At 40.7% G+C, this 13861-nt stretch overlaps 1 protein-coding gene across 2 annotated transcripts in view; it reads right to left on the reverse strand.

The window, feature by feature from the left end:
* Window positions 1-4416: 4416 nt before the first annotated feature.
* Stk4 (serine/threonine kinase 4) overlaps window positions 4417-13861 on the reverse strand; it is a 105963-nt gene continuing 96518 nt past the window's right edge. For both annotated transcript variants that reach the window (XM_004858176.4, XM_021238912.2), the window contains exon 11: window positions 4417-8519. In XM_004858176.4, the coding sequence (XP_004858233.1) occupies window positions 8361-8519 (159 nt within the window). In that variant the 3' untranslated portion in view covers window positions 4417-8360. The remainder of the gene's footprint in view (window positions 8520-13861) is intronic.

The raw sequence follows: 13861 nt of genomic DNA on the forward strand, positions 1-13861 counted from the left end.
TGTCTCTCGGAGTGTTAATGTCAAGTTCAAGTGTGATATGCCTGGAACTAGAAATGCTAAATGTTAAACAAACCAAAAAATGCACAGGAAGGAAAGAGATCAGCATCCTCCTCCTGAGGTCTTATTTTCCTCAGAGAGGTGAAGCAACGCTGAGCAGAGGTTGTAGTTAGCTTATCTACAGATTGCAAACCAGACTCACTACTGTACTTGAGGCCACAGAATGAACACTGGAGTTTGAGTCTGGACTTGACACTGCCAAACCTTGGGCCTTGGTTGATCATTCACCAAACCAAGGTGCTGAATTAAATGCTAGTGGACTAAGAGGAACCACCCCTTACATTTGTACATAGCTGGGTAGTTTCCTATCCATGACCTCCAAGGCTTGGAAAAACAATCCAGTGGAGCATAGTATCTTTGTTTATTCAAGTATAAAATACTCACAGGGGAAAAAGACCCCAAGAGATCATGTCAGTGAATTTTCTCACTGTGAGCACCCCCCATGTAATAAGCAACCAAATAAGGAATTAGAACTAGGGCCGGAGATTTAGCTCAGTGGTTTCTCAGCCTGCTGCACAAGCGCAAGGACCCCGGTACCAAAAAAAAAAAAAAAAAGAATTAGAACTCGAAGCCTTCCTCATGCTCCCATTCTGTCACTGCCTCACAACCTCGAGGTGAGTTCCTGACTTCAAACATCAACTAGCTTTCCTTGGTTTTGAATTTCATATAAATAGAATTATACATTAAATATTCTTTTGTGTCTCTGGCTTTTTTTATTGTGGTAAAATCGAAACTTACTCATTTAATCCCTGCACGTGCTCAGTTCAGTAGCACTAAATACATTCACATTATGATTTAACCACCACCATCATCTGTTTCCAGAACTTTTATATCTTCCCAAACTGAAACACTACCTATAAACACCAATTCCCCATGCCTCCCTCTCTTTGGCAACCACCATTCTACATTTATATTTGACTACCCTAGATATCTTATATAAGTGGAATCATAAATATTTGTCCTTTTGCAATTGGCTTATTTCACTATTAGCATATGTCTTCAAGGCTTATCCATGTTGTAGCCATCTGTCAGAATGTTCTTTTTAAGAACTGAATAATATTCAATTCTATGTATATATATCATATTGTATTCATCCATCAACGTCTGGCTTCATTCTGACACTTGACTCAGCCATACTGATGTACATAGCAGGAAAATGTACAAGCAGACAATGCTGCCCAGGAAACCAACCCCATATCCACAATAAACATCTCAGGAGGCCAGGCTGCTATTGGTCAGATTTGCAGGAAGCCAGATTGCTATCTCTAGTTGACAATTCAGGAAGCTAAACAATAAATTCTGTAACAATCCGTTCAAAATGGCCAGTATTGGACTAATAATTGATAACTTTCTAAATTTTTGTCCCGACTTCTTAGGCCAACAAAAGAAAAGTGAACATACCCATCATGTAGAATGTCCTGGTTCTGGTTAGCTTGCCTACAGCTTTCCTACGCCACAGCTTCCAGTGAGGGCACGCCTGTAGTCTTCTATCTACTATAGAGCTTTTCCATTCCTTTGCCTGCCAAAATGCAAGTCATTAGTGGCTGACTCTGAAGAGTCTCTGATTTCCCTGTTTGCTTAGCCTTTATTTCCACAGTAGCAATAGTCAGTGCTGTATTCTACTATGTAACTTTACATAATTTATCCATTCTGCTATCACTGGGCATGTGGTTTCTAGTTGGGAAAATGGTGAGTGCTGCTGCTCTGAATATTCTATGTCTTTTTTTATAAAAATGTGTATACATCTCTATTGAGGAATTACTGGGTTATGTGTATACTCATCAGTATTGGAGAGTTCAGTTGCTCCACATCCTCACCAACACTTAAAATTCTTATCACTTCCATTTTAGCTATTATGGTAGGTGTGTAGTGGTAGTACATTATATGTTCCTGATGATTAAAGTTGAGTACTATCTCAGAAAAGCATGCCAGTTCCCAGCTGAAAACCCTCCGATGCTTCACCATCTCATCAGGGATAATACCCACACCCATTCTCGTGGACCGAAAAGCTCTGCATACTCATGCTTCCATCTACCTGTGAGTGCTGTTCCAGCCACACAAGCTATCCTTCCATTCTCCCAACAACTCTAAACTTTTGTCCTTGCCTCAGGACTTTTACTTTTGCTGTCCCCCAGCCTGCAATGTACATCTTCCAGGTCTTCTACCTGGCTGGCTCCTTTTTGTCCTTCTGTTTTCCCTTGAAACATCTCTTCAGAGCCTGCCCAGATGATCCGATGTAAAGCTGTTTCTCTCTACACACACTTACTCTCAATTCTGTTACCCTATTTTACTTCCTTTGTAGCACATTATCATTCTCTGTAATTATCATTTATTTGTTTACATGTTACATAGTCTCTGTGAATACAACAGTTACAAATTAAACCAATCTTGGTACGTTTGCCTTGCAGTAGTGAGTCAAAAATCACAAGCATTGCTGCCTTTGATGATGTGATTTTCTGAAACAGAGAACATCTCTTGGAAAAGCTCCAAACAAAAGAAACTACAAGTGTCTCTCAATTTCTACATAGTTTATTCTGGAAAACTAATGGTAAAACCTCATACAAGGATATTACTTTTAAATTAAAAGAATCATACCACAGCGATATATGTGCACCTATGTTTATAGTGGCACAGTTTGTAATAGCTGAAGCTTGGAAACAGCTCAAGTGCCCATCAACTGGAAACTGGATACAGATGTGGTTTATTTTTATTAAATGGAGTACTACTCAGCCATAAAGAACGACAAACTAAGAGACATTTATAGCTCAATAGATGCATATTAAGGCCATACTCTTAAGTATGAAGTGAAATAAAAAGGACACACATGTGTAAATACCGAATAGTTTCTCTAGTGTGAGAAACTGAAAGTGTAAATAAGGATTAAAGTGATTAAAATGAAAAATTGATAATTTGAAATAGGAAAAGGTCCAAAGGTGTAGGGGTAGTGGGAGGGGAAGGGGAAAGGAAAGAAGGGGAAGGAAAAATTATGAGAAAAGAAAAAAAATGGAAACAAAATCTATGTAAATAGGGAAGGGTGGAGGGGGTGAAGGGTGCACAGGTAATGAGGAAAAAAATAAGAACCAAGATACAGCATGTACAGGTACAAGGACCGAATGATAAATGTAAATGTATTACATACCTAAAATGTACCAATAAAATAATTTTTTTTAAAAAGTACTTTACTTTTAGTTGTAAATGAAATCTGGTTTGGTTTCAGACAAGTTTTTCACCAAAATAACCTTTGATGTTTTGCAGAATTATCCCAGAATGCACTGCAGGGCACACAGCAAACCTGCCCCTGCTCCCTAAATGCTGGTAGGGCCCTCAACTGTTGTCAGTCAAAAACATTCCCACATATTTCCAGAACAAATCCAGTGGGCAGTATAGTGCCCTGAGAATCACCTATCTACAGAGAGGGGACACTACTATACACCCGAGTCTTTGTGAAAACATAATGAAGTAACCTAAATGGCTCTGCATTGTGACTATCACACAGTAGGTGCTATTACATGTAAATTTATTCCATCCCTGCTTCTTTTGGTCATAGATTCTTAACCTAACCAATAGGGAACATCTGTCATCACCCCTGGCAACAGCATGACAGTTATGAAGACAGGCTATGGAATTACTGTACTAAATACTATACAGCAGTCTGACTCAAGAGACCTACACTTACTTTTTAGTGCAGTGTAACTCTGTTCCCTCCTTGCTGCCAGGGAAAACTTTTTAAGACTAAAGAGAATTCAGGGTCAGGCTGGGGAATTATTTCTGGAAAAGGAGGAGTCATCCAAGTGCAGGATCCTGCTGCTCCACTCTGAATCCTGGGCCATGCCTGACTTCATGTAACAGCAGACAGGGATGGTAGATTCCGACACCAGGCGCCTGATGACCCTACATTAGATCTCCACTCCAGGATCTTTGTCCAGGCTGGGCCTTCTGTTCACCTTCTCCCTCAGCTCCTACTCTTCATCAACCTGGCATTCTCTTCCTCGTTTTCCAAGTTTCAGGATAGTGTTACCTCCCCCAAGAGCATCCTTGGATGCCCCGACAGCACTGACTGTCGCTCATTCCTGTGTGTTCACAAGCCATGCACTTTCTTCTTCTCTCATAGTACTTCCAGTGTTGTATGCTTTTGTGGTTGACTGACTCCCTAGGTGCTATGCAAGAATTGTCTCTCATGTATTTTTTACATTGGTGACAACTAGCTTTGCCCCAGGCACACAGTAGGTCCCAGCAAGTTTACCTATCTGTCCCAGCTTTGGATCCTAAAATATACACAGCACATAGTCAGTGTCACAAAGGTTCACACCATTAAGCAGACATGTATTTAGGACTTCATTTTTAAAAAGACAGGAGATCTGCGGTCCAAAGGACAGTTTATTTAAAACAAAGGTTGACAAGGTACAGGAAGAAAGGAGGAGGAAAAACAACAAATTTAACATAAAAGTATACAGGAAGCATCTCAAATTAAAAAAAGATAGTAAAAGGTAATGGAGGAAGCCATGTCTCATACATATACAAACTGCTGACCTCAACTGATTATTTACATCCAAACCTTACAAAATAGCATTTCAAGTCAGCACTTAAGCCAGTGTTACTAGTTTTTGTTACAAAAAAATTAAAGCTACAAACTTCACATTTTAAATTGTACATTAGCAACAGCATTTAAGCTTATTTTTAAATCCAAGTTGGTCCAAGTGCAAGCTGGTGAGTTTTTTGCCAAACACAAAGAACATGGATTCCAAAGACCATGACTGGAATTCTGATGAAACATAAACATGGTGCCAAGAAAGCATGGGGTGCAGAGGGGAGAGTGGATTGAGGAGGAACAATTCCCCCATAAATAAGGAGCTGCAGTCTGTCGAGCCAACGTGGTATGTTAGAAAGGACACTGGGTAAGAACCAGAGGACATGGATGTAAAACCCTGACTCTTCTATACTATAGTGACATGGTCTTGAGCAACTGACTTTACCTCTCTGAGCCTCAGTTTCATCATCTATAAAATGAGGAGAGTTTTACTTGTATCTCTCAAAGCTATTAAGTTTCTATAGAAATAGGGCTGTTTGGATTATCTATTTCTCCTTGAGTGTGCTTTGGAACTTTGTATTTTTCCAGGAATTTGTCTATTTCATTTAAATTGTTGAATGCATCAGCATAAAGTTGTTCATATGATTCTGTTATTAGCCTTTTAATATCTACAGGGTCTATCATGATGTCATCTCTCTCATTTCTGACACCAGGCTGGGCTACTGAATTTTATATGGTATAATAAATTTCTGGCATCTGACAGGTGCTAAATCAATGTTTCCTGGGTGGAATCTACAGTCTCAAGGAGTCAAGTCTATGGTTCATAAACTGCTTCAGAATACTGGTTCATTAGTTCATCCATGCCCTATATCATTCTATCTATCCATCTTTCTCCTCCTCAGCCAAATTTTCATCCATCCAACTGGTAGTTGGACAAAAGAATATAAAGAAAAAAATAGAAATGTGCTTCAGATTCACCAGTGGGAGAGCAATTTAGATATTTTAAGAGACGATGAGATTTTTAAAAAGATGTAATAAGTGTGGGTCATGGTTTCTTGGAAGTACAGAAAGCCTTAGAGTTCCTTGGAAGCTTGAGACACAAATGCTTAAGCTCAATGAAAACGGAAGTATCTTGAACTTAATATTTAAAGAAAAAATGACTAGGACCTGCTCCTCTGCCTTTCTGTCACTAGAAGACAAATATACAGGAAATTTATCTGATCCAAAACAATTTGACTTCTAGCCAAAGGGCTCTGTCTAGCTAGAGTGATGAGCAAACGACTTGCTGGGTCAGTATGTTGGATGTAGATATGCTTAGAACAAAATAACCTCCAGATCGAGGTTCATGGCCCACCAATATTTATGGAGAAAAACTGAGTTTTCCTTTACTTAGATCTTGCTTAGGAAAGGAGAAAAAGGCTTTCTTCTCTGAGCTCTCTGTTTAAAGAGGAAAGAGACTAAGGCAGAACTGTTAGCACAGCAAGTGGAGTATCCATGCTCAATGCTCAATGCTTTGGTTTTTAAAACTTAGCTGGCTGTCAGACCTATTAATTCAGCTGTTTTCCAACCTAAAAATGATACTCAGGCTGGGCAAGAAAAGATGGTCATTTCATTTTAAACAGACTCATGACTTTCCTGTTCTCTGCCATGAGTGTCCAACATTTGGCTTGGCTGGGCCACCCTGAATGAAGAGGAATTGTCTTGGGCCACATAAAAATATTAAATATAGTTGGTGTGTATAAGGAACAAAACTTTTTTGTTTTTATATCTGTTATGCCTGAGGCCTGCAGGTTGGACATGGCTGCATGTGTTTCTATAGAGCAATGCTACGAATCCCGATTCTACCACTTATTGGCTGTATTGCCTTGGGAAGGAATAGTTCTCTCCAAACCCATTTTCCTTTGTACCTATGAACTGGAGATAAAGTATTTAACCCAGAGGACTACTATGAAATTTGAAGCCTACCTAGCCCAGGGCTTGGCAATAAATGCTAGCTGCCATTTTATTATTCCTGCAAGATCCTCACTTGTCCTCTTTTTTATCTGCCACATAGCTAGGCTAAGCCCTGAAGACCAACTGCCTTTTGCATTTTTAAAAACTTGTTTTAACTGCAAAGAACAGAATCTGATCACAGAAGAACTATCCCTGACTTTCCATTGATTCTCAGGTTTAGGGAGCAAGAGCAATTATGGAGTCAAATTACAAAAATCTTTGGTACAACCTAGTCATGGTTCCCCTAGCTGAAGGAAGAGATATTAGAAGAAAATAAAAAGATACTTGTCTTTCCCAATTGTGTTCTCTTTTCTGTGTAACCGGTGTGGCTCTGAGCCAAAGTCGTAGGAAGAAGGCTCCATGCTGTCTTTTTGCAAAGACCTCTGCTGTGCTTTGGCCCCTAAATCTGCCCCCAAGGGTGCATGTCAGCTAGGCACAGCAGAACTCATGGACTCTCTGATATTTTTCTCTGGGGAATCTTTTCATAGCCATGTCACCTAAAAAGAAGCAAGGCAAGAGGTTTCTGTCAGCTGGGATCCGTGGGACAACTTAACCCAAATGGACTCAAATCTTTTTCCTCAGGGAAGGGGCTGCTCAGTTCAGTGTCCCAGGGATGGAGACCTGAGTTCCAATCCCTGCTCTTACTGTAACCTGGTTTCTGAGGTTGGCCATGTCACTTCCCTTCTCACAGGGTAAGACCAGATGATCATTATGGTCCCTTCTAGCTCTGGCATTCTATATGTCCAGACTGAGCATCCTGGAGTATTCATTTATACTTCCAGACCCCTTAGTAGCAAAAGAAGAAAGAAAACAGTCACATATTTGAATGTGGATAAAAAAAAAGCAATGCTCCATACCCCTGCCTATAAGGAATAGAGCAAAATGCCACTTGTATAATTTTTCACATGAACAACGAGAGCTTCAAAATCCCTTTCCTTTTGTGGACTGAACACAGCCCTGTGTTTGCCGAGAGTTCCTGGTAGGCCTGTCCCTTTACCAGATCACCTCTCCTCTAAGGCACTGGGAAACATCTGTGATGTGACTTTAGGCAGTTGGGAGAGTGGAGATGGATGAAAGACACTGAAACACTAAAGGTCAACTTGCAAAAAGGGTACCAGGCTTCTCTTGGGACTCAAAGAGCAAACACAAATTCTCGAGGTGTTCTGAGCATCACTGTCAGCTCCAAAAGCCAGTCAGTGATGACTGTGCAAGGTCGAAACCATGGTGGAAACCAATCCCGAGTTTTAAATGCAGCCCTACAAAGGGTGAGGTTGGCTCCCAGGACTCAGTGATCTCCTAACAGGTTCCTGATGTCCTCGGCCCCCATGTTCCACAGTACCATAATCTTACAGAAAAGAGGCGAACTGTTCAAAACTGTACCTGTACAGAGATGCCACCACACTGAGTGGGGAATCGATTTATAATTTATATATATATGCATATTTATATATTTTTTAAAAGTCTTCCAGAAAGAACAATCAAAAATTATTGGGAAAAGAAAAACAAAAAAGATAATGTAAAACTTTTCCAGCTATCAACTAAGAGTCTCTGTTTCTGGGTTTAAAATTCTGAGTTAAAAGCGCCGACATAAATCTTCAAAATAATATCCCTGACCAATATAAATACATCAAGATGGCACAATGACAGTCAAGGTAGCCCTTCCCACTGGCGCACATTCCTGAGTTCACAAAGGTGCTGTGGAGAAATGACACAGTGTAAGTGCTGGCTGACAAATGTGAAACGAGCAATCCAGGATTCACCAAAGCCCAGGGCCCAGCCTCGCTCAGAAATTTTGTTGCCGCCTCTTCTTAGCCTCAATGGCATCCAGGATTGGCTGCCGCTTGGACTGGTACTTCTGCCGGATCTCTTCAATCTCCTGCTCCATCATGGGGTCGAGAGCCAAGAGCCTCTTCTGAAGGTCCTCCACTGTCCAACTCTTAAGCTAGAAGAAAAGTGAAATGCACAGTCACAGACTAATGGCAGAAGAGCAGAGAAGCCTAGCCTTCCCAGAGGAAAGGGAGACAGGAGGAGGATACTGTGGTCAGACCAAGTATGGGGTGGTGGTGGTTGGAGGGTGACAATTCATTGCAATAAATGGCACATCACAAAGCTGTTCTGAGACAATTCATCCCTGGAAACGTTCTGAGTACTAATCTTTTATTATTCAATGTGGTCTAAGCAAGAACTCTGCATACTTCCCTGTTCTCTATCCTTTAAATTAATAAAATATATGTTCATTGCTAGAGCATTAAAATAACAGTAACTTGCTATATGCAAACTAATGACTGCCTCTTGGTTCTTACCTAGTCTGTGAGAGAAGCACCTAGATAGTCCCTACTGCTTTCTGGATCTGTACCCCAGAGTATGGTACCAACTGAGAGACAGATGCTGTCCTCATTCCTACCTTCCCATACCCTCAATGTCCTGGCAATATCATACCCATCAGCACTGAGATCTACTGGAGCTAATTATATGTCAGGTGCCACTCTCAGTGCTACGTATCATCATCCACATGTGATGCTTAAGCATGTGGACCCAACCTTTGGGTGGTGGCAGGGGTTGGGGGATGGAGGTAGTCAGAAAAACCCTGAAACTTCTGAGATTAAGTTTCCATCCAGACAAAAAAGGACTTGATATATAAATTAATAACAGATAGCACTTACATGCTTTTTATGTGCCAGATGCCAAGTGCTTTATATACACTTATTCATTTAATCCTCATAACAGGTGATATGAGTACATTATTAACCTCATGCTACAGGTGAACGAGCCAAAGAGAAGGGTGGCTAACTAACCTACCCAATATTTCCCAGCCAGTAAGTAGCACAGCCAAGATTCAAACCCAAGTAGTATGGCTCCAGAGTCCATGCTCCACCAGTCCTCCAGAAGAACTAGCAAAGACAAGCCTCAGAGCTCAGCCTGTATTTAACACATGGCTCTGCCTCTGGCTAATGCCAGGAGACAGGCAAGTTTCCAATTTCTCAAGGTCTTCCTCAGCCACAGAAGCGGGACAATGATGTCTCATCTTGTTCATTGTAAGAATTAAATGAGATCTGGTGCCATATGTGTGGAGCATGACTACTCTTCGCTGCCAGGGGTAAGAATGAATGCCAACATTATCCACAGCAGCTTGTGATACTTCATTCTGTTGCTCTTAAGCAGTTTAAAAGGTACAGTGTATCCAGAACTCAAAGGCCTATCCAAGTCTCACAAAGAGATCTGTTGTGCCCACATTTATAAAACCATCATCTCCCTCAGCCTCCACAGTAAAGTGTTACAGAAGGTGGGTGAAGGAGCCCCTTTCCGTCCACCCTTCCTTAGGAGACGGGGTGTGAATGAGTGCTGCAGTGGCCTCCCTAGAAATGCTTGAGCGTGACCTGTCACCACAGGAATTTTCCTTGGCCAACTCCAGGGAGGTTGTCTGAGAAGTGAGAAAAACCCACCAGTTCAAGACGAAAGGTTCTTTGTAATGTGAGAATGGAAAGACTTGAGAGTATAGGGAAAGGCTGGAAACTTGAGCTTAAAAAAATGCATATGTTTTTCCAGCCTGTGGTTTTATACCACCTTGGAGATTGATGTTTTTGGCCCAGGGGCAACCCAAAGATTGATGCTGCCTAGTCTTTAGCTTTTTCAATTCCTTCTCCAAAGAGAGAACACCCCAAACCTAGTACTGAAAGTTTCTGACAACTTAATTGTTAGAATCACAGACCCTAAATCTGTATAGGCTGTGTATCCTTCAAGAAGTGAATCCACCTTTTGAGCCTCAGTCTCCTCCTCTGGAAAATAGACAACGCCAGTTCCTCACCTCTGGGCTGTAATGAGACTTCGGTGAGATCGTGGGTGTGAGCCAACCCTTGGCTCAGAGCTTCATACAGTACATATTTACAAACAGTGACCTTTCCGTAAGCGGTAGTTGTTGTTTATACTGTTGCTGTTACTACTATTATTATTGATACTCTTAGAAAGTCTTTAGTCTTCCATAAACAAGCTGTTCCTGAAACCTCTAATTGAAGCAGAATAAAACAAGTGAAAAAAAATTCTACTTTATTTTGTACTAATAATGCCTAAGGGCTGATACTTTCCCATAATGCCCATTAACTTACAGTTTAACAAAATATTTTTCATCTATCCATTTATCAAATATTCACTGAACTACTATGGGCCAGGCACCATTTGAGGCATGTAGGAGACTTCAGTGAAATAAAACAAGCTTTTATTTTACTGAGGTGAGACAAATAATAAACACAATAAATTATTGAATTATTCTCACATTAGAAGGTGATGTGTGCTTTGGAAAAAGAAAAGCAAAAACAGAATGAAGGAAGGCAATGTGAGAACTGGGAGGGCAGACTGGCTTTCCATCCACCCATTAGGATGAAAAGTAACAGTAAGTTGCTAAACTGCACTGACGTTTCAACTTGGTCTGCAACTTTGGGCAAGACCCTTCTCGACAAGGCTTGTTTCCCCATTTCTAAAAGGCAGCTAAGTAGATGGTCTCAGAGGTCTTTCCATACTCAATATTTCTCAGTGTGAGATGTATGGATCGCCTGTATCAGAATCATTTGTTAGAAATACAGAGTCCTGAACACCAACCCAGAGTTACTTAACCAGAGTCCCTGGGAGGTGTTTACATTTTCAGAAGCAATTCCTGTATTTCTCAAAAATCCTCAAATTTGAAAAGCATGATTCTACATTTTCCTTCTTGTTGTTCTATTAGCAAAATTCTCACAAAATAAATGCTGCTTGTCTCTAGTCCAAGGCTTCATCTAGGGTTCCAATGTCTAGACAGCTTTGTTGCCTTTGATTCTAATCTGGGGCGAACAAGCACTCTTGCTTTACACTTCAGCTACCTTCAGTGTAATTTATGGCTGCCATAAGGCATTTGGGGCTTGAGTTATACCTGACCTATTAGAATACAGCAGCCAGACACTGTTGAACATTTGGTCACACTATCCAGATATGGATTTTTCTGAAAACCATGCTCAGACAATGGTTTTATGGCGCCAAGGGTAGCGTTTCACCTTCCTGGTCTCTGGTGACATAAATAAATTTTAAATGGGTATCTTTCAGTAAAATAACTGTAGTTCTACAGTTGTACGGCTGCCAACATCCTAAAGGAGCAAATTCTTAAACTAGCCATGTCAGTAGCATGAAGTATTTACCAGCTGAGGGAAATTCACGTAGGATTTGAACATCCTCTCTCTGCTGTGGTTCCCACATGTATACATCTAGGCAGAATTCTCTGAGCTCCAGATTCATGCATCCAGATCACTCAGTGGGCATCTGAGTCCCTGGTATCTCATGGAAATTTACAACTGACATTCTAGACAAAATTCCTAAATATCAACTCTCCCTCATCCCAAAACCTCTTCAACCTTACTTCTCAGTCTTCTCGACCTCAGAAATGTTCCTGATCGTTCCCATTACCTTACCACACTCCTGCTTACATCCAAACTTCAGCAATCCTATTGACTTCATTTCTAAAATAATGGTATTACTCAAGCCCAGCCATAGTTTTCTAGTTTTCTGTCTCCACCTTCATTCCCTCAGTCCAAGTCACTATCCTCTTACAGCAACAAACACACCTAAAAACATAGGAATACACCAAATCATATCACTTTTATGTCTCTTTCTTCACTCAAAATAAAATCCAAATCCCCAGGCCACATCTCTGGCCTCCACTTTCCCTTCCAATTTCATTACCTACTTACTACTCTCCCCTTTGGTCAGGGCCCTCTAGCCACACTTTATTTCTGATCCTCAAACAGGCTACACATTTTCCATCCTCAATAGCCTACAGAATTGATGATGCTTTTGCCTGGGTGGCTCATGCACAGTTCTTTCTTATCCTATGTTTTAGCTTAGATGTCAACTCCACAGAGGATGTCAGGGAGCTTTTTCTGACTATCTTCTCTAGAGAGGTTACCTTGTCTAGAGACTATTTCCTTCAAAACAATCATGTATCTCGTAATTATCTGTATTTCTTTTACTTGTTCTCTTACTAAGATGTTAGTTCTATGAAGGAATGAATGACCTTGTTTGTCTTACTCACCATGCTACACATAACCCTGGTTGAGGGATGAATGGTTAAAATACCGTTCGTTTCTAGCCACACAATAACGAAAGCCACTGAAGCCACAAGAGCAGACTTAGACTGAGTAGCGCACATGCAACCTGGTTCTGGGCTCAGAGGACTAGGTAAAGAATAAGAGGTAAGTTTTTGTCCCCAGTAAGCTTTTAAACTTAAAGGTAATTCCTGCTCAACTGTCTTTTGAAATCAAAGAAAATCTCTGCTCACTAAATATTGTTTGTTTTGTACTGGCTGATGAGAAACAGGTGTCAACTTCTGGGTCAACCATCTCTAAAAGGCATGCCAGGTTAAACTTTTTACTCAGACACAAAAGAACTACCACAAGAGAAACACCCTGGAAAGAATGAGATAATGAGAAGAATAAGAGATCCTCCTGGACAAGACAGAGTGAATGGAGCCACCTCAGAGCAACAGCTGATTAGTGGATGTGGGTTATGCTGAAGAAAACAGACCACGCACTGGGATTTCTGGTTCTCTTCCGGGGAGAAGTCACATTTTAGGAGAAATTAAAATAAGCCTCTTAATCATGGGTGTTTACCATTTCCAGACCACCTTAAGGCTACGCATAAATCAGTCCTGGATCAGTGGGAAAGGATGAGCTCTGAGCATGACAGTACCGATGTCTGTGGTTGCACCCAATGCCTGTTGTCTAATAAACACCTAGACTTTGCTTGCCATTACCTTTCACCCAGTCAGATGCTGCCTGATGTCTCTTGAAGGACGTGTGAGCAAGTAAGGCAACATATGTACAGATGAGGTTTCTCTTGAAAGACTCTATTTTAAAGTAGACCTTTTTTTTTTAGTTCAAAATTCAGCCTCACCCTGTTTTACCAGGGTACAGTGCTGAATTCTACACATACAAATGGAAGAAATGCTAATTACTTTAGCATTTGCCACGTGTTAGACATTGAACTAAATGTTTTATCTGCACTATTTCATTTAATCTATTTCTAAGGTAGGCACTATGCTTCTCCTTCTTTTATATATGAGGTTGATAACAGTAGGCAAATAATTTTCCTGAAGTGATACAATAAGTAATTAGAAAAGACAAGTAATGAGAAGAAACCTGAAGCATTCCGGAAATGTGGCTGAGTTAGAAAAAACGTAGAAGACTAAAAGAATTATGATCTTAACTGACATTAAATATGTCACATGGCCCTTCATGCTCAATAGCGCCTGCTGCCCCCAGTCAT

The sequence above is a fragment of the Heterocephalus glaber genome, unplaced genomic scaffold, assembly GCF_053883595.1.
Source record: "Heterocephalus glaber isolate CG9 unplaced genomic scaffold, H.glaber_assembly_v1.0 deba00001673, whole genome shotgun sequence".
Taxonomy (NCBI): domain Eukaryota; kingdom Metazoa; phylum Chordata; class Mammalia; order Rodentia; family Bathyergidae; genus Heterocephalus; species Heterocephalus glaber.